Here is an 18,711-nt window from a genome sequence, read left to right as displayed (position 1 = left end):
TGGGTTCCCCCCCTGAGTCTTGGTTCCTCTCAAGGTTTCTTCCTCATGCAAAAAAACTAGGGAGTTTTTCCTTGCCACTGTCGCCTTTGGCTTGCTCACTGGGGGCTAGGACTCGGCACTTGTAAAGCTGCTTTGTGACAACAACTGTTGTAAAAAGCGCTATATAAATAAAATTTGATTGATTGATTGATTGTGTGTGTGTGTGTGTGTGTGTGTGTGTGTATGTGTTTGTTGGTTGGAGGGAATGTTGTGTCCCCTTATGTTGTGTGTTGTCTTACTGCAGATGGATCCTGTGTATGTCTCCAAAAGCTGAACTGGTTCTGAACCTGTTTCTATGGTGCTGGAGATGCAGTACAATGGCATGTTTCAAATGCTCTAACATTCAAACCGTCCTGGTCCACGAAGCCCGCTAGAGTGGCCAAGAACCAGACGCATCGTCCACAGAACCAGACACACTGTCCACAGAACCAAACACACCATCCACAGAACCATTGAATTAAAGATTGATATAATGTTTAGACTGAAGAGTGTCAGTCAAGAGTATCAGTGTTGCATTTGGAGCAATGAAACATAAAGCCCAATGACATAAGATACTCTAGAGTTTAGACAAGATACTCTAGAACACGGATGACGTTTTAAAACACAATTGGTGCTCTAACACACAGATTACACTAGAACACATAGAACACATGCTCTGGAGATTTTACTGTAGAGCTTGCCATATGTAATCATACAAAATAATGCAGGAAAGAATAATTGTTCAGTTTTGGTACTGATCAAAATGTTTCTCATCAATTTAACCATGGACTACAAAAATGTCTACAAGAGCAAATTCACAGGGCACAGAACAATGATGATACCTACAGCAAAATAACAATCAAGCTATGCATATGTGTAGATACTGGTAGTATGAAGAGTTCTGATTTACAGGCAGGTGGAGGGTATCGGGCAATACTGTGACGTGAAGATGTGGGCAGGCTGGTGGAGGGTATTGGGCAGTACTGTGATGTGGGGATGTGGGCAGGCTGGTGGAGGGTATTGAGCAGTACTTGTACGTGGGGATGTGGGCAGGCTGGTGGATGGTATTGAGCAGTACTTGTACGTGGTGATGTGGGCAGGCTGGTGGAAGGTATTGAGCAGTACTTGTACGTGGTGATGTGGGCAGGCTGGTGGATGGTATTGAGCAGTACTTGTACGTGGGGATGTGGGCAGGCTGGTGGATGGTATTGAGCAGTACTTGTACGTGGGGATGTGGGCAGGCTGGTGGAGGGTATTGAGCAGTACTTGTACGTGGGGATGTGGGCAGGCTGGTGGAGGGTATTGAGCAGTACTTGTACGTGGGGATGTGGGCAGGCTGGTGGAGGGTATTGAGCAGTACTGTGACATGAGGATGTGGGCAGGCTCCTTCCTGCTAGCCACTTCCTGCTGTCGTGTGCTGCTTTGAGTCTGTCTACATCACACAATGCAGGTGGAGCATGCGTTTTCCACAGAGGTTTACACTAGGTTAACATAGCATAGTGCAGTCATTTTAACTAAATATGCTAAGCCTAAAATAATCACATTTGACTGGGTAACAGACGGCAAGAGAGAGAGAGAGAGAGAGATACCTGGCAAGTATTTCCCACAATGCTGTCCACCATTGTAAGCAATTCTGAAGGATTTGAAGTCCCTTGCGTCTGGGGAACTGAAACTGAACTGTGTGTGTGTGTGTATTATTATGTTTATGTATGTGTGCCTGTGTGCATGGACTGTGTGTGTGTGTGTGTGTGTGTGTGTGTGTGTGTGTGTGTGTGTGTGTGTGTGTGTGTGTGTGTGTGTGTGTGTGTGTGTGTGTGTGTACACTCACGGTTGGCAGAGTTTGATGAGGTCTTGATCTGTGGTTCCGGGTGGAAGACCTCGAATGTACAGGTTGGTCTTGCTAAGTTGCTCCACTCCACTCTGACTGTAGCTAGTACTGCCTGGACTGGGCGGAGCCATCGGGTGTGAAGGAGGGGCATAGGTCTGCTGCAAGACAAATGGAGGTGTGGTCAAACATTGGGTCATTACTCTGGGTGTGTGGACATTCTGTGGATATGACGAAGCTCACCCCACCCACCCATCCCACAGACAGACACGATCCCATATACAGTAACAGTGAAGTGAACAGTGAACTTCTTTTGATTGGGTTTTGTCACTCTGGATGACACACTGGATGACACTCACATTCAGAGCAGGTTCACTCTTCATGTTTTACACACACACACACACACACACACACATGCTCTCTCTCTCTCTCACACACACACACTGATACACATGCACACACACATACATACACTCTCTCATGCATACCAGCCTTTTAAATGTTCCCCCTCACACACTCTGTGTGTTCCTCTTACACTCTCTCCTTCTCTTTCTCTGATGCACTTACACAGTCTGCCTCTCCCTCCCTCTCTCTCCCTCCCTCTCTCTTCCCCTCTCTCTCCCTCCCTCTCTCTATCCCTCTCTCACTCTGACACTCTGTCTGACTCCCTTCTCTGTATGTGTCTCTCTTTTCTCACAGTCGTACAGCCACAGGGAATTATGGCCCATATATTAAATCCAAGCCAAACCATTTACATGCAAATGTGGCCATCCAGCCACCATCTATCCCTCCATCCTCCACCTCTCCCTCTGTAGGCACATACAGCTGGAAGCTGGGTGAAATTAAGCCCACACTCCTCTCTCACACTCACCCCCTCCTCTCTCTCTCTACTCCCCCCTCCCCTCTCTCTCTCTCCATTACCCACCTCTCTTTTTCTCTTGGCTGGGCTCCTGGACCGAGGAATATGTGTGCCCTGCCCTATTGATTCCCTCTCGTGGTTAAGGTCAGAAGCTGAAGTCTTACACAATGAGGCACAAAGAACTCAGACTCTGCACATTACTTACTGCTCACTAGAAAGAGAGACAGACAGACAGACAGACAAATATACACACAGAGAGAGAAATGGAAATACATATAAATAAATAAATAAATCAGGTGGTATTTGTCTGCCGAGCTGACCCTACTGACTGATGAGATGAGAAGTACCTCCTACACACACACACACACACACACACACACACACACACACACACACACACGCGCACACACACATAGACAACACACACACGTAGACTACACACACACACAGATTAATACAGACAATACTACCTTCAGAGATGGAGAAATGCTGACTGAACAACACTCCTTCTACACTGACCTTTGGACATAAAGCCACACATCAAGATCCATGTCACCAAAAAATGCAGCCATTTTCATAAACAACTATCTGGTCTACGTTAAGGTCATAGTACACCAAGCTCTAGGGTTGCCACCTAGGTCTGACAAAAAACAAGGACACTCTGTCATACGCGAACGTTGTTGACGGGGGGGGGGGGGGGGGGGGGGGGATTGTTGACAGTGGGGCGTAAAATGTTACCGAGGGCGGGTGTAAAATGGATGGACACAGCGAGAAAAAAAAAGACGGAATTTAAGTGTGCAGAAACTGTCTAAATAGTTGTTTGAACAAATCTAGTGAAAAACGGGACATTAAATGAATTTTTTTTTTTGCCGTGACCGAATATTGAAAAGAAGGAAAACCGGGACAGCCCGGGAAAACCGGGACAGCGACGTGAAAACCGGGACAGTCCCGGGAAAACCGGCTGTGGCAACCCTACCAAGCTCACATCAGGGATTTAATGATGTAAATAGTGACACAGCTTCTAATCTCACTGATGCTGAATGAAGCAGCTCCCACACTGTTAGATTAATTCAATGTCAGTGTTGCAAACATGCTTAACTTGGGTCATTTGTGTTACTAGCACTAAAACCACTCTTTTAGCAGTGGTTAGTGTATTAGCGGTTAGCGTGTTAGTGGTTAGCATGTTAGCGATTCGCGTTTTAGTGGTTAGCATAGATGACAATGGCGTACGGCTGCCTTGGCTCAACAAAAATCATCATCAACAAAGTTGTTTGTCTGCAGACAGTTCAGAAAGAAGGAGGGGTAATTAGTTCAGGAAGCTGAAACTCCACTTTTATTTAACTGGAGGTTTAAGGATGAACATAGCAGCTTCTGGAGATAAACGAGCAGACTGCGATGGTTGCACTGATCTGGGGATACCTTCACTGGTCTGGAGATACAGTGGGGCAGTCATGGCCTGGTGGTAGGGAACTGGTCTTGTGACTGGAGGGTTGTGGGTTCGATTCCCAGACCTGAGGCCATGACTGAGGTGCCCTTGAGCAAGGCACCTAACCCCAACTGCTCCCCGGGCGCCGGGCTAGGGCTGCCCACCGCTCTGGGCACGTGTGATCCACAGCCCCCTAGTAATCACTAGTGTGTGTGTGTGTGTTCTAACTGCACAGATGGGTTAAAAGCGGAGGAAAAATTTCGATTGCGGTGTAAAAAAAAATCACAATTGACAAAAATACGGCACATTTACATTTTTACATTTACATACCTTCACTGATCTGGAGATACCTTCACTGACCTGGAGATACCTTCACTGATCTGGATATACCTTCACTGATCTGGAGATACCTTCATTGACCTTGAGATACCTTCACTGATCTGGGGATACCTTCACTGATCTGGAGATACCTTCACTGATCTGGAGATACCTTCACTGACCTGGAGATACCTTCACTGATCTGGGGATACCTTCATTGGTCTGGAGATACCTTTACTGATCTGGAGATACCTTCACTGGTGATCTGGAGATATCTTCACTGATCTGGAGGTACATTCACTGGTGTCTCCTGAAGCGCTCCAGCTCCATTACTCCTCTGGGCGCTCTGGTCATAGGTGATGCAAACTTGTTTTAGCCTGTCACCTGTGTTGTAAATATGGGTTTAACGCAGGTCCTCTGTCTTGCAAACATACTTCATCTGAGTTGTTGGTTTTGCAGACATGAGTTTAACTGTTTCAGTTAAGAGAACTGATTCATTTGGGAGAATTTGTTGTGATTTAAAGCTGAAAAGCAATATGGCAAAAGACAGTAGAATTCCTCATGAGAGAGGGAGAGAGGGAGAGAGAGGGAGGGAGAGGGAGACAGGGTGAGAGAGAGAGAAAGGGAGAGAGGGGGAGAGAGAGACATTCACCCTAATCAATACAGAAGTGACATTGCTGATCTAAGCTGATGATCCTCTGCTGTCTTCCTCAGAACAAGTACTGGGGGCACCTCACCCTACAGGAGCAGTCCTGACAGAACAGGGCCCTACAGGAGCAGTCCCGACAGAACCGGGCCCTACAGGAGCAGTCCTAACAGAACCGGGCCCTGCAGGAGCAGTCCTGACAGAACCGGGCCCTACAGGAGCAGTCCTAACAGAACCGGGCCCTACAGGAGCAGTCCTGACAGAACTGGGCCCTGCAGGAGCAGTCCCGACAGAACCGGGCCCTACAGGAGCAGTCCTGCCAGAACCAGGCCCTACAGGAGCAGTCCTAACAGAACTGGGCCCTACAGGAGCAGTCCTGACAGAACTGGGCCCTACAGGAGCAGTCCTAACAGAACCGGGCCCTACAGGAGCAGTCCTAACAGAACCGGGCCCTGCAGGAGCAGTCCTGACAGAACCGGGCCCAGCTCAGTCTGGACAAAACCAAATTCGTAATCTTCCAGGAAAAAACCCAGATCTCACTTCCACTGATCTGATAGCGATAACCGATGTCACCCGATATCAATGCTGATCTGATTATATTTAATTAAAAACCACCACTATGCTATGGGTCAGTTAATGGATGAGGCATTTAATATATGATATTTTCACAGATGTCACGAGTAGGTATGAAACACAAATATACATAATATTTGAGAAAAACCTTTTTCCAAGTCTAATGCATTTACATTTTTCCCATTTCACTACAGTCAGTGTGTCTCAGTGAGATGATAATTACTGCCTTGGTCATCACCTGGTTGGTTCACAGGTATTCTTTACTCTCTCTCTCTCTCTCTCTCTCTCTCTCTCTCTCTCTCTCTCTCTCTCTCCCTCTCTCTCTCTCCCTCCCTCTCTCTAACCCTCAGCTGCCTCACTAGGGTGTATCTGCATTTTTCCTGCCTGTATACAGCTGTAATTCAACATCAGTGTAATTTTCGATTAAACGTCATTTACATCACGGCCAAACTGGTCATGTCATCATTTGTTTTCTTAAAGAACATGATAAATGACCAAATGACAGTTGGTGAAGGAGATGGCCTTGAACACATGAACACATTAGCACATGAACACATGAACACATGAACACACAAACACACACACAGACACATGATCACATGAACACACAAACACACGAACACATGAGCACATGAACACATGAACATATGAACACACGAACACACAAACAAACGAACACATGAACATACGAACACATGAGCACATGAACACAAACACATGGACACATGAACACGAGTACATGAACACACGAGTACATGAACACATGAGCATATGAGCACATTAACACATGAACACATGAGTACATGAACACATGAACAGCGCTGTCTGGTTTCACAGCACTGTAAATCACATGTGAGTGGATGATTTTACTATGGAACTCTCAAAAGTTTTTAATTGTCAATGTGTTGACAACTATACCAATTTACAAACGCTGCAGTTGTGTATAAACTGCGCAAACTAGCTGGGATGTTACCATGGCACCTCCTCAAACTAACCTCGCTGTTAGCACATATGGTATACTGTTGCACAGATGTGCTTCACTACGTTTGGGTTAGCTCTGCCTGAAAATCATCTTCAAAACAGACATTGCAGTTAAAGCTCAAAACAAACATTCCAGTTAAAGCTCAGAATGTTTTGAGTTTCATTGCTCATATTGTGTCATATGGAAGTGAGGTATGGGGTCCTCTCAGTAACCATGACTGCACTAGATAAAAGTGAGGTATGGGGTCCTCTCAGTAACCATGACTACACTAGATAGAAGTGAGGTATGGGGTCCTCTCAGTAACCATGACTACACTAGATAGAAGTGAGGTATGGGGTCGTCTCAGTAACCACGACTACACTAGATAGAATTGAGGTATGGGGTCCTCTCAGTAACCATGACTACACTAGATAGAAGTGAGGTATGGGGTCGTCTCAGTAACCACGACTACACTAGATAGAATTGAGGTATGGGGTCCTCTCAGTAACCATGACTACACTAGATAGAAGTGAGGTATGGGGTCCTCTTAGTAACCATGACTACACTAGATAGAAGTGATGTATGGGGTCCTCTCAGTAACCACAACTACACTAGATGAAGCATCACTCAGACTGCCTCCCGAATTCTGTAGAAATGAACTAAAAGTTCAAAGACATGCAGGGCAGAACAGGGCTGGACTAACTACTGACCCTAAACCCAGTCCCCTCTGTCAGCTGGTCCTGAGACTAACTACCCTACTGACCCTAAACCCAGTCCCCTCTGTCAGCTGGTCCTGAGACTAACTACCCTACTGACCCTAAACTCAGTCTCCTCTGTCAGCTGGTCCTGAGACTAACTATCCTACCCACCCTACCCACACAGTCTCTACAGGCTCAGTAACTGAACTTTGGCCATGGAAACACACTCAAACACTCCTGGACAGACAGAAACTGTGTCACTCAGTGGTGAGGTCAGAATGTGAGGTAAGTTTTGTGAGGTCAGAGTGGTGAGGTCAGAGTGTGAGGTCAGAGTATGAGGTCAGAGTGTGAGGTCAGATCAATGAGGTCAGAATGTGAGGTCAGTTGTGTGAGGTCAGAGTAGTGAGGTCAGATCAATGAGGTCAGAATGATGAAGTCAGAGTGTGAGGACAGATCTATGAGGTCAGAATGGTGAGTTCAGAGTGTGAGGTCAGAGTGTGAGGACAGATCTATGAGGTCAGAATGGTGAGGTCAGAGTGTGAGGACAGATCTATGAGGTCAGAATGGTGAGGTCAGAGTGTGAGGACAGATCTATGAGGTCAGAATGGTGAGTTCAGAGTGTGAGGTCAGAGTGTGAGGACAGATCTATGAGGTCAGAGTAGGAAGTCAGAGTTGTGAGGTCAGAGTAGTGAGGTCTGGGCAGAAATTTCTCCTCAGGAAACTAACCAGATTTGACAATATTTCACAGGCAAACTGGAATTTTTTTAATCTTTCCAAATAAAAAATAAATTATACATGATCCTTAGTGACGGATTAACAGCACCTTCCTTTGTATAATATGTGCTAACATTTCACCACCTCAGAGACAGTGAGTAACTCTCAATGTAAATAAGATTGGCTTACACTATATTGCCAAAAGTATTTGCTCACCCATCCAAATGATCAGAATCAGGTGCTGATCACTTTCATGGTCACAGGTGAATAATATTAACACCTAGGCATGCAGACAGTTTTTACAAACATTTGAATGGGTCTCTAAACTTTGTGGACAGCCTTCCCAGAAGAGTTGAAGCTGTTCTAGCTGCAAAGGGTGGACCAACATCATTTTGAACCTTATGGATTAGGAATGGGTGAGTCAAGGCAGGTGAGTGAATACTTTTTGGCAATAAAGTTTTAGAACCAATATCGTCATTAGCAACCTAAGAACCTTACTGGACTGCTGTAAGTATGTTCAGCTTCAAAGTCTGTTCAAATGCAAATTTGTACCTGATTTTGTCATGCAAATAAAGTTACCCTGAATTGAACTGGGGCGAGCCACTGGCAGAGGCTGGGGTAGGGAGAGAGTGAGAGAAGGAGAGAGGGAGGGAGAGGGAGAGAGGGAGGTGTGTTGAAGTACTCAGGTGCAGTAGATGAATGCTTCTCTGTTCTGCTGAAGGTCAGTCATACTGTGCTTCATAAATAAGAGTGAATGAAGCACAAATGTGTAACCAGTGACACACAGAAATGTGTTTGTACGGTCTAACACCACACACACACACACACACACACCTGTGTAGTGGAGCTGGCACTGACTCATTAGAGAGCCAATGACATTGTAGCCAAAACTGCAACCACTCTGTCAGGAGAGAATGACAAACAGGGAGAGAGAGGAGGAGGAAGAGAGACAGAGACAAACAGAGACAGAGGGAGAAACGGACCAATCTGAAAACCAACCAGCCACGACATTCAGTCTGTCAGCACTTATTCATAAGTGTTTCACTGTGTCAGCTATGTGTGTCAGTGTGTGTATGTGTGTGTGCGTGCGTGTGTGTGTCTGAGTGTGTGCATGTGTGTCAGTGTGTACGTGTGTGTGTGCACGTATGTGTGAAAGGGAGAGAAAGAGAGGGAGAGAGAGAATACTTTGCTCAAGAAAGTCATACTTTCTGTCTAATTGGATGGTTTGAATGTGGAAGTAAAGCTGCAGTTGGCCATGTTCTATGAGTCTGCATGTGTGTTGTTGTGCATGCAATGTTGTGCGTGTGCGTTGTTGTGCATGTGTTTTGTGCGTGTGTTGTTGTGCGTTGTTGTTCGTGTGCGTTGTTGTGCATGTGCTGTGCTTGTGCATTGTCATGCATGTGTGTTATTGTGCGTGTGCTGTGAATTGTTGTGCGTGTGTAGTGCATGTGTGGCAATGTTTGTGTGCGTTGTTGTGCATGTGTGTTGTAGTGCACGTGCGTTGTTGTGAATGTGTGGCGATGTTTGTGTGCATTGTTGTGTGTGTGGAGCGATGTTTGTGTGCGTTGTTGTGCATGTGCGTTGTTGTTCATGTGTATTGTTGTGCATGTGTTGTGTGTGTTGTTGTGTGTATTATGCGTGTGTGTTGTGCGTGTATGTTGTTGTGCGTTGTTGTGCGTGTGTGATGTGTGGAATGTGTGATGTGTGGAGGGTGTGAGTGTGTGATGTGTGGAGGGTGTGGTGTGTGATGTGTTGAGAGTGTGAGTGTGTGATGTGTGGAGGGTTGTGAGTGTGTGATGTGTGGAGGGTTGTGAGTGTGTGATGTATGGAGTGTTTGAGGGTGTGATGTGTGGAATGTGTGATGTGTGGAGAGTGTGAGTGTGTGATGTGTGGAGGGTGTGAGTGTATGGAGTGTGTGAGTGTGTGGAGGGTGTGAGTGTGTGATGTGTGGAGTGTGTGATGTGTGGAGGTTGTGAGTGTGTGATGTGTGGAGGGTGTGATGTGTGGAGGGTGTGAGTGTGATGTGTGGAGGGTGTGAGTGTGATGTGTGGAGGGTGTGGAGTGTGTGATGTGTGGAGGGTGTGGAGTGTGTGATGTGTGGAGAGTGTGAGTGTGTGATGTGTGGAGTGTGTGATGTGTGGAGGGTGTGGAGTGTGTGATGTGTGGAGGGTGTGGAGTGTGTGATGTGTGGAGGGTGTGGAGTGTGTGATGTGTGGAGGGTGTGGAGTGTGTGATGTGTGGAGAGTGTGAGTGTGTGATGTGTGGAGTGTGTGATGTATGGAGGGTGTGGAGTGTGTGATGTGTGATGTGTAGAGGGTGTGAGTGTGTGATGTGTGGAGGGTGTGATGTGTGGAGGGTGTGGAGGGCGTGATGTGTGTGGAGGGTGTGGAGTGTGTGGAGGGTGTGATGTGTGATATGTGGAGGGTATGAGGGTGTGATGTGTAGAGGGTGTGAGTGTGTGATGTGTGGAGGGTGTGATGTGTGGAGGGTGTGGAGGGTGTGATGTGTGGAGGGTGTGAGTGTGTGATGTGTGGAGGGTGTGAGTGTGTGATGTGTGGAGAGTGTGAGTGTGATGTGTGGAGGGTGTGGAGTGTGTGATGTGTGGAGGGTGTGATGTGTGGAGGGTGTGATGTGTGGAGTGTGTAATGTGTGGAGGGTGTGATGTGTGATATGTGGAGGGTATGAGTGTGTGATGTGTAGAGGGTGTGAGTGTGTGATGTGTGGAATGTGTGATGTGTGGAGGGTGTGAGTGTGTGATGTGTGGAGGGTGTGGTGTGTGATGTGTGGAGTGTGTGATGTGTGTAGGGTTGTGAGTGTGTGATGTATGGAGTGTTTGAGGGTGTGATGTGTGGAATGTGTGATGTGTGGAGAGTGTGAGTGTGTGATGTGTGGAGGGTGTGAGTGTGTGGAGTGTGTGGAGGGTGTGAGTGTGTGATGTGTGGAGTGTGTGATGTGTGGAGGGTGTGAGTGTGTGATGTGTGGAGGGTGTGAGTGTGATGTGTGGAGGGTGTGAGTGTGATGTGTGGAGGGTGTGGAGTGTGTGATGTGTGGAGAGTGTGAGTGTGTGATGTGTGGAGGGTGTGATGTGTGGAGTGTGTAATGTGTGGAGTGTGTGATGTGTGGAGGGTGTGGAGTGTGTGATGTGTGATGTGTAGAGGGTGTGAGTGTGTGATGTGTGGAGGGTGTGATGTGTGGAGGGTGTGGAGTGTGTGATGTGTGTGGAGGGTGTGAGTGTGTGGAGTGTGTAATGTGTGGAGTGTGTAATGTGTGTGATGTGTGGAGGGTGTGATGTGTGATATGTGGAGGGTATGAGTGTGTGATGTGTAGAGGGTGTGAGTGTGTGATGTGTGGAGGGTGTGATGTGTGGAGGGTGTGGAGTGTGTGATGTGTGGAGGGTGTGAGTGTGTGATGTGTGGAGGGTGTGAGTGTGTGGAGAGTGTGATGTGTGGAGGGTGTGAGTGTGTTGTGTGGAGGGTGTGGAGTGTGTGATGGTGTGATGTGTGGAGTGTGTGATGTGTGGAGTGTGTAATGTGTGGAGGGTGTGGAGGGTGTGATGTGTGATATGTGGAGGGTATGAGTGTGTGATGTGTAGAGGGTGTGAGTGTGTGATGTGTGGAGGGTGTGATGTGTGGAGGGTGTGAGTGTGTGGAGAGTGTGAGTGTGTGGAGAGTGTGATGTGTGGAGTGTGTGATGTGTGGAGGGTGTGAGTGTGTGATGTGTGGAGTGTGTGATGTGTGGAGTGTGTGGAGGGTGTGGAGTGTGTAATGTGTGGAGTGTGTGATGTGTGGAGGGTGTGGAGTGTGTGGATGGTGTGATGTGTGATATGTGGAGGGTATGAGTGTGTGATGTGTAGAGGGTGTGAGTGTGTGATGTGTGGAGGGTGTGATGTGTGGAGGGTGTGAGTGTGTGATATGTGGAGGGTATGAGTGTGTGATGTGTAGAGGGTGTGAGTGTGTGATGTGTGGAGGGTGTGATGTGTGGAGGGTGTAGAGTGTGTGATGTGTGGAGGGTGTAGAGTGTGTGGAGGGTGTGAGTGTGTAATGTGTGGAGTGTGTGATGTGTGGAGTGTGTGAGTATGTGATGTGTGGAGTGTGTGATGTGTGGAGGGTGTGATTGTGTGATGTTTGGAGTGTTTGAGGGTGTGATGTGTGGAATGTGTGATTTGTGGACAGTGTGAGTGTGTGATGTGTGGAGGGTGTGAGTGTGTGATGTGTGGAGGGTGTGAAGTGTGTGGAGGGTATGAGTGTGTGATGTGTAGAGGGTGTGAGTGTGTGATGTGTGGAGGGTGTGATGTGTGGAGGGTGTGGAGTGTGTGATGTGTGGAGTGTGTGATGTGTGGAGGGTGTGAGTGTGTGGAGAGTGTGATGTGTGGAGGGTGTGGAGTGTGTGATGTGTGGAGGGTGTGGAGTGTGTGATGTGTGGAGTGTGTGAGTATGTGATGTGTGGAGTGTGTGATGTGTGGAGGGTGTGAGTGTGTGATGTGTGGAGGGTGTGAAGTGTGTGATGTGTGGATGGTGTGAGTGTGTAATGTGTGGAGGGTGTAAGTGCATACTAATGCATACTAAAGGCTAAAACATACTTGCTGTTAACTACGCGTACGCGTACGCATCATGGCTGCTTCGCGTATCCTGCGTCGGTTTGGCGCGTAGGTCTTGCACGTCCTCCAAAAGTTAACGCGACGCGTACGCGAGGTGCAATACACACAAAACCGCTAGTGGCAGTGTAGCCGCTAACCAGCATCAAAATGCACACAACGATATCCAACGACACAAACTCGCCATTCTCACCACGTCTTTGATTTAACGGCCTTACAAACCACCTACGAAGGGATCGCTGTCGTCGTTTTTTCTGCCGTGACCGTAAAATTACCCAAAGGCTAATGTCCTCGAGTGTTGCCATGTTTGCATCGTTAAAATACCGAAGCCCTTTCTACGTTCTGCCCTCTAGTGGACGCCTCCAGTTTCACGCGTTGCACATAGGCTAGTATGTTCTCAGTAACGTTCACAACGCAGCCGGTTGTGTACGCGAACGCATGGGCAAACAGCAAGTATGTTTCCACCTTAATCCTGCACTTCCACCAGTGGGGCTGTGTCACACACTCTCAACACACCACAAGTGAAGTGTGTGTGTGTGTGTTTGGCTGTGCTCGTGTGTAACTGGGCAAACAGTGTGTGTGTGTGTGTGTGTGTGTGTGTGTGTGTGTGTGTGTGTGTGTGTGTGTGTGTGTGTGTGTGTGTGTGATAGTTTGCATTTGGCTGAGAGTGACAGACACGGTGATCACCCCCCGTGCTATTGTACTACAGAATTACCACATGCCAAGGAAATTCAGGGCTAAGAGTGGCTGTATCACCACAAACTCTCTCTCTTTCTCTCTCTCTACACACACACACACACACATGTATACACACACTTACACACACTTGCTCTCCTATGACAATGTATTTCAAAAGGAGGTTAAATTCATGACCTGAACGTACTGTTACCAGGCAGCGTGGTCAGTGTCCTTCTCAGTATTTTTGAAATACAGATAATTTCATTATATCAATATTTCTGAGGCACTTGTGACATACAGATTATGTCATACAGAGGTGATTCAGTGTGTGTGTGTGTGTGTGTGTGTGTGTGTGTGTGTGTGTGTGTGTGTGTGTGTGTGTGTGTGTGTGTGTGTGTGTGTGTGTGTGTGTGTGTGTGTGTTGGGAGGTAATTCGGTGGTGTGTGTGAGTGTGTTGGGAGGTGATTCAGTGGTGTGTGTGAGTGTGTTGGGAGGTGATTCAGTGGGTGTAGGCAGGAGATGCCATATGGCCATGAGGATCTGTGACCTTCATTCTGTTATAGTGTATTGTAGTATAGTGTGTGTGTGTGTGTGTGTGTGTGTGTGTGTGTTAGATTAGGAGTAGACAGCTAATGTGGACAGTAATCTCACTACACATCCGATTTCTCTCTTCTCTTTCCCCTCTCTCACCCTCTCCTCCTCTTGCTCGTCTCTCACTCTCCACTTGCTCGTCTCTCTCTCTCCTCTTGCTTGTCTCTCTCTCTTTCATTCATGCTCCCTGTTGTTCCCCCACTCCCTCTTGTTTGTGTAGTTTGTGTCTTGTCTGTTTTTTTGTTATCCCCTGCAGTCAAGCAATAAATTACACAATAACAAGACATAAACCCCCAGCTAGAATGGCTTCTCCTCCTCCATCATGTTACAATGCTGTTACGGACAGGAAGAAGAGAAGAAAAAGCCTGATCAAAGAACAGATCACAGGAATCATTTCAAACTAATCAGCAATAAAAAAAAACAACACACTGTCATGCACATTGAGTTTAACACTACTGCCTCATGTCTCATTCACAAACAAGTCAATGTTTGCTGATCTGAAATCTTTATTCACATTTATTTATTCTACAGTCCAGCTGCTCTGGGGTTTTCCCAGGAGCAATGGTGACCAATCACCAACCAAACCAATCACTTGCCAGATCAATAATCCCCTAGACCCATCACTTGCCAAACCAGTCACCCACCAGACCAATCACCCACCAGACCAATCACTCATCAGCAGGGGCAGACTGGGGAGAAAAAGTGGCCCGGGAGTTCCTGACAGACTGGCCCACTATATCCCGACAGACTGGCCCACTATATTATATATATATATATATATATAGTGTGTGTGTGTGTGTGTGTATATACCAGAGGTGTCAATTCCAGGTTCACCAGGATTTTGCTCAAGCTTGCTAGATTTTCAAATTAGTGCAATCCAGGTAAAATTAGTGGAATCAACACAATCCAGGAAGCCTGAGCAAAATCCTGGTGAGAACTTTTACTTTCTGAACCTGGAATTGACACCTTTGGTGTATACTGTATAAGAATCTACACATGGCATGCAGTGTATATGACAGACCCTCCAGAAAGTCGCGATGTTGCAATTTGCAACTTCAACGCAACTTCAAGCAAACCCCGCGAATTCAGGGGGGTGTTGCAACTTCAGCCAATCACCGCAACTTTCCCGCAAATTTGACCAATCACTGATGTCGTCTTGATGTGACGTCGACAAACTCCCGCCTTACTTCCGTATATACGTTAAAGAGGAGCAGACTGAAAGCAGCATGAGCGACGAAAATAACGGCAAAAAGATCGGGAAAAGCAGTATCCCGGTACACTACATAAATGCGGGGATAAACTGTCCAGATTCGACCCGCGAATTGATTATCTATGGCCCCCTGGATGGTATTTAATTACTATTAGAACCGGCCCGCAGGCCACAGCCGCCCGATGGTGTTTTGCACGCACAAACACTACATTCCCCACAATGCAACGGTAGCCCGCGAAGTCACTGCAGCTCACGCAAGCGACGAGGGTCTGAGATAAAGTTTATAAGTTTAAACTTTAAACTGAGATAAAGTTTAAAGTCAGCGATAAAGTTTATTTATCTCTGATCCATATCTATGAGTCACTAGTTCGCTCTGGCGCCAACCACTGGCGATCGATCTCGATATAATACTTAATTTGTGTCCATTTTACAGGCCGCCCGGTAACAACTTAAGTTCGCCACCCCCTCCAGGTTCAAATCTCACTTCAAGCGATCTTGAAAAGTTGGCAACCCTGAATAAATAGGTAAATAGATAATTAAAATGGACTACTAAATAGAGGAAACCATACAACATTTACTCCCTATTGTAATGTACTCACAAAAAAGCAAAAACACACCGCAACTTCCATCGCAATTTTTTTTTAAAAACACCCGCAACATCAAACATTTTAGCCCGCAACAATCACAAAAAAGGCCCGCGAAATCCTGGTGGGACTGATATGATAGCTTTTATTGGCATTTGGACAATATTACTTATATTACAATATTACTAAAATAACAAAATAACTAACAAACTTAACAACTTGATCCTGACAAAATACAGGGGAAAAACAACTGGAAAGCTACTGAAACATACATTGTTCACTCAGTGAGTAATCTCTGCAGCTTTTCTTTTTTTCTCTCTCAGCTTTACAGCGCCACCTTTACGTTTCGTAGTTTGTTTAGACCCTGGCTTAGACTGCTCCATCTTTATGGCAATGCGGACTTATTTTTTCACGTTTCAGTAGTGTCAACCGTGTCGCGGAGGGATCACATGATGAGTTAGACCCTCAGCAGTGTCAGTGTGCAACTGGCATCTCTCTCTTGACTTGTCACTCGTGGGATACAAACAGGGAGATATATAATTAATGTGGCATTAGTATGGACAAGGCTTTTCCAGTTCGTGACTACTTGTATTAATAAGTGACACAGCTGCTGTATGTTTTCGTAGTCCGGCCCAGATTTTCAGGGACAAGTTGGTTATTTTTCTGATCTCTGCTGCATACCGTCAGTCCGCATCAGCTGGCCCAGTCCGCGGCCGCGGTCCAACTCCTTCATATGTTTACAGGCTCAGTCCGCGGCCGCATGCTGAGCAGGTTTGCCTGACTGGAGCGGGGGAGAGGTAATAGGCACCGTTAAACAGCAGCGTGACTACAGGCCGGGGCCGCAGTGTGCGGCAATGGCTCCTCCACGGGCTGAGTTAACACCACCGGCGGCCCACTAACCCATCGGCCCACCGGGGAAAGACCCGGTAGTAATGTATGCCAGTGTGCCCCTGCTCATCAGACCAATCACTCGTCAGACCAATCACTCGTCAGACCAATCACCCACCAGACCAATCAGCTCCCAGACTGGCAACTGTCCTGGTCATTTATAGATGGGTTCTAAGCATGGAGGACTGCTGTGAGTTGTCCTGCTGCACTTGGGTCAGTGGTTTGAAGTGCTGATTTAAAGTGGGTTAACAGAGAGAGTAAACAGTGCAGGTGTGTAGGTGTCTAGCCGTGTCTGTTCTCCCTGCTGTTCTCCTGGGCCTGGCTCCAGCCCACCACTCTGTGTGTGTGTGTGTGTGTGTGTGTGTGTGTGTGTGTGTGTGTGTGTGTGTGTAAGGTGGCGATTGCTCCCTTTCCCTCTGGCTAATCTTCCAGCTTTGTCTTCAGGCCCACTACAGTTTCCTAAGGCTCATGAATATGAGACTGCAGGGGTTACATATCAGGGCCCAGGCGGCTAGGCTAGCACTAACATGGCAGAGTTCTCCCAGTGAGGGCAGAGTCTGGCAAAGTGAGGCTCTTAGAATGTGAGGGCGGAGTCCGGGAAACGCATCAGCGTGAGAGACACTAGGGGGCACAGACAGGCCATCAGAATGATTAATTATTCATGAGCTCTCCTGATCTGCAGCTTGTGATAGGTCTGGCAGTCTAAACCACATTTGCTCCATGGGGAGTGTGGAGAAAAAGCACGTTTTCTGATGTTTCCAGTAACCGGAAGGCTTGTAAAAGGATTACAAAATCTTTTCAATGAAAACGGAAAGAGAGAGACAGAAATAAAGAAAGACAGACAGAGTGACAGACAAGATTTTTTATTTAAATTTTTAATTCCACTCTCATCACTGCAACAAGAGTGCTATCACACACACACACACACACACACACACACACACACACACACACACATACACACACACACACACACACACACACAGCTCATCTCCTGTGATTTCAGAACTACTCATGCCTCTGTTAAAAACCCTGTATATCTGACAGACAAGCATGGCATGGCTGGTGTGCCTACAGCACAGGTGTTGTGAGAACCCTCTAGAGTCTAGATCTACACGTCTCACATCTGAGACCAGGAGTCTGAGAATGAATCAGAGACTGATTTATAGGATAAGTCAGATGAGGATTTAGAGGATGAGTCAGAGAGTGATTTAGAGGATGAGTCAGAGAGTGATTTAGAGGATGAGTCAGAGAGTGATTTAGAGGATGAGTCAGAGAGTGATTTAGAGGATGAGTCAGATGAGGATTTAGAGGATGAGTCAGATGAGGATTTAGAGGATGAGTCCGAGACTGATTTAGAGGATGAGTCAGAGACTGAGTCTTAGTACAAGAGCACCAGTCAGAGTGCAAACCAGAGCATGATGTCACAGGTGTAAGTCCGACACCCCCACCTCCACCCCAATCACCCCAATTTGTGAGTGTGTTTGTGTGTGTGTGCGTTACATTCCAAGTGTGCTCGCTCTCCATATTTCTTTCCACCTTTGTGTGTGTGTGTGTGTGTGTGTGTGCGTGTGTGTGTGTGTGTGCATGAATGTGTGTGTGTTTTATCTGCATATCCTTCACCTGATGACATTCTTCCAGTAAACTGCTCACCTGCCCCTCTCCACACACACACACACACACACACACACACACACACACACACACACACACACACACACACACACACACACACACACAGTTATACCTTTGGAGAGAATATTTTCATCAAAACTATCTGAACAGTGAGTGTTATTAATCACTCCTGACTCCTAACACTTCCAGTGTTCCAGTGAGGAAGAGATCAGATCAGATTAACACTTCCAGTGTTCCATTCCAATCCTGTCCAAACACACACACTTGTGCATACACACACACACACACACACACACACACACACACACACACACACACACACACGCATGCATATGCACACACTCATACAAACACAGTCATTTATGCACATTCACATACACACTTCAAGGTCATGTCAAACCATGCCAGCAAAGCATGTTCTAAAGGCATTTACCAACATGTACACATACCCATGTACAAACACACGCACACGTGCACACGTTTCATCTAATGA

The 18,711-nt window shown here is 46.8% G+C and overlaps 1 protein-coding gene across 7 annotated transcripts in view; it reads right to left on the bottom strand.

Moving 5' to 3' along the window:
* The window catches only part of LOC143514701 (RNA-binding motif, single-stranded-interacting protein 3-like), a 131,251-nt gene that overhangs the window by 104,037 nt on the left and 8,503 nt on the right, over positions 1-18,711 (bottom strand). For 4 of the 7 annotated variants that reach the window (XM_077006221.1, XM_077006220.1, XM_077006223.1 and 1 more), the window contains one exon: positions 1,847-2,004. In XM_077006221.1, coding sequence (XP_076862336.1) covers positions 1,847-2,004 — 158 coding nt within the window. Of the gene's footprint in view, positions 1-1,846; positions 2,005-2,768; positions 2,914-12,617; positions 13,091-18,711 lie in introns of those variants that run through there. The other 3 variants (XM_077006224.1, XM_077006225.1, XM_077006222.1) reach the window with 3 other exon arrangements.

Source organism: Brachyhypopomus gauderio, chromosome 5, assembly GCF_052324685.1.
Source record: "Brachyhypopomus gauderio isolate BG-103 chromosome 5, BGAUD_0.2, whole genome shotgun sequence".
NCBI lineage: Eukaryota > Metazoa > Chordata > Actinopteri > Gymnotiformes > Hypopomidae > Brachyhypopomus > Brachyhypopomus gauderio.
This window is presented reverse-complemented; position numbering and strand designations above follow the sequence as displayed.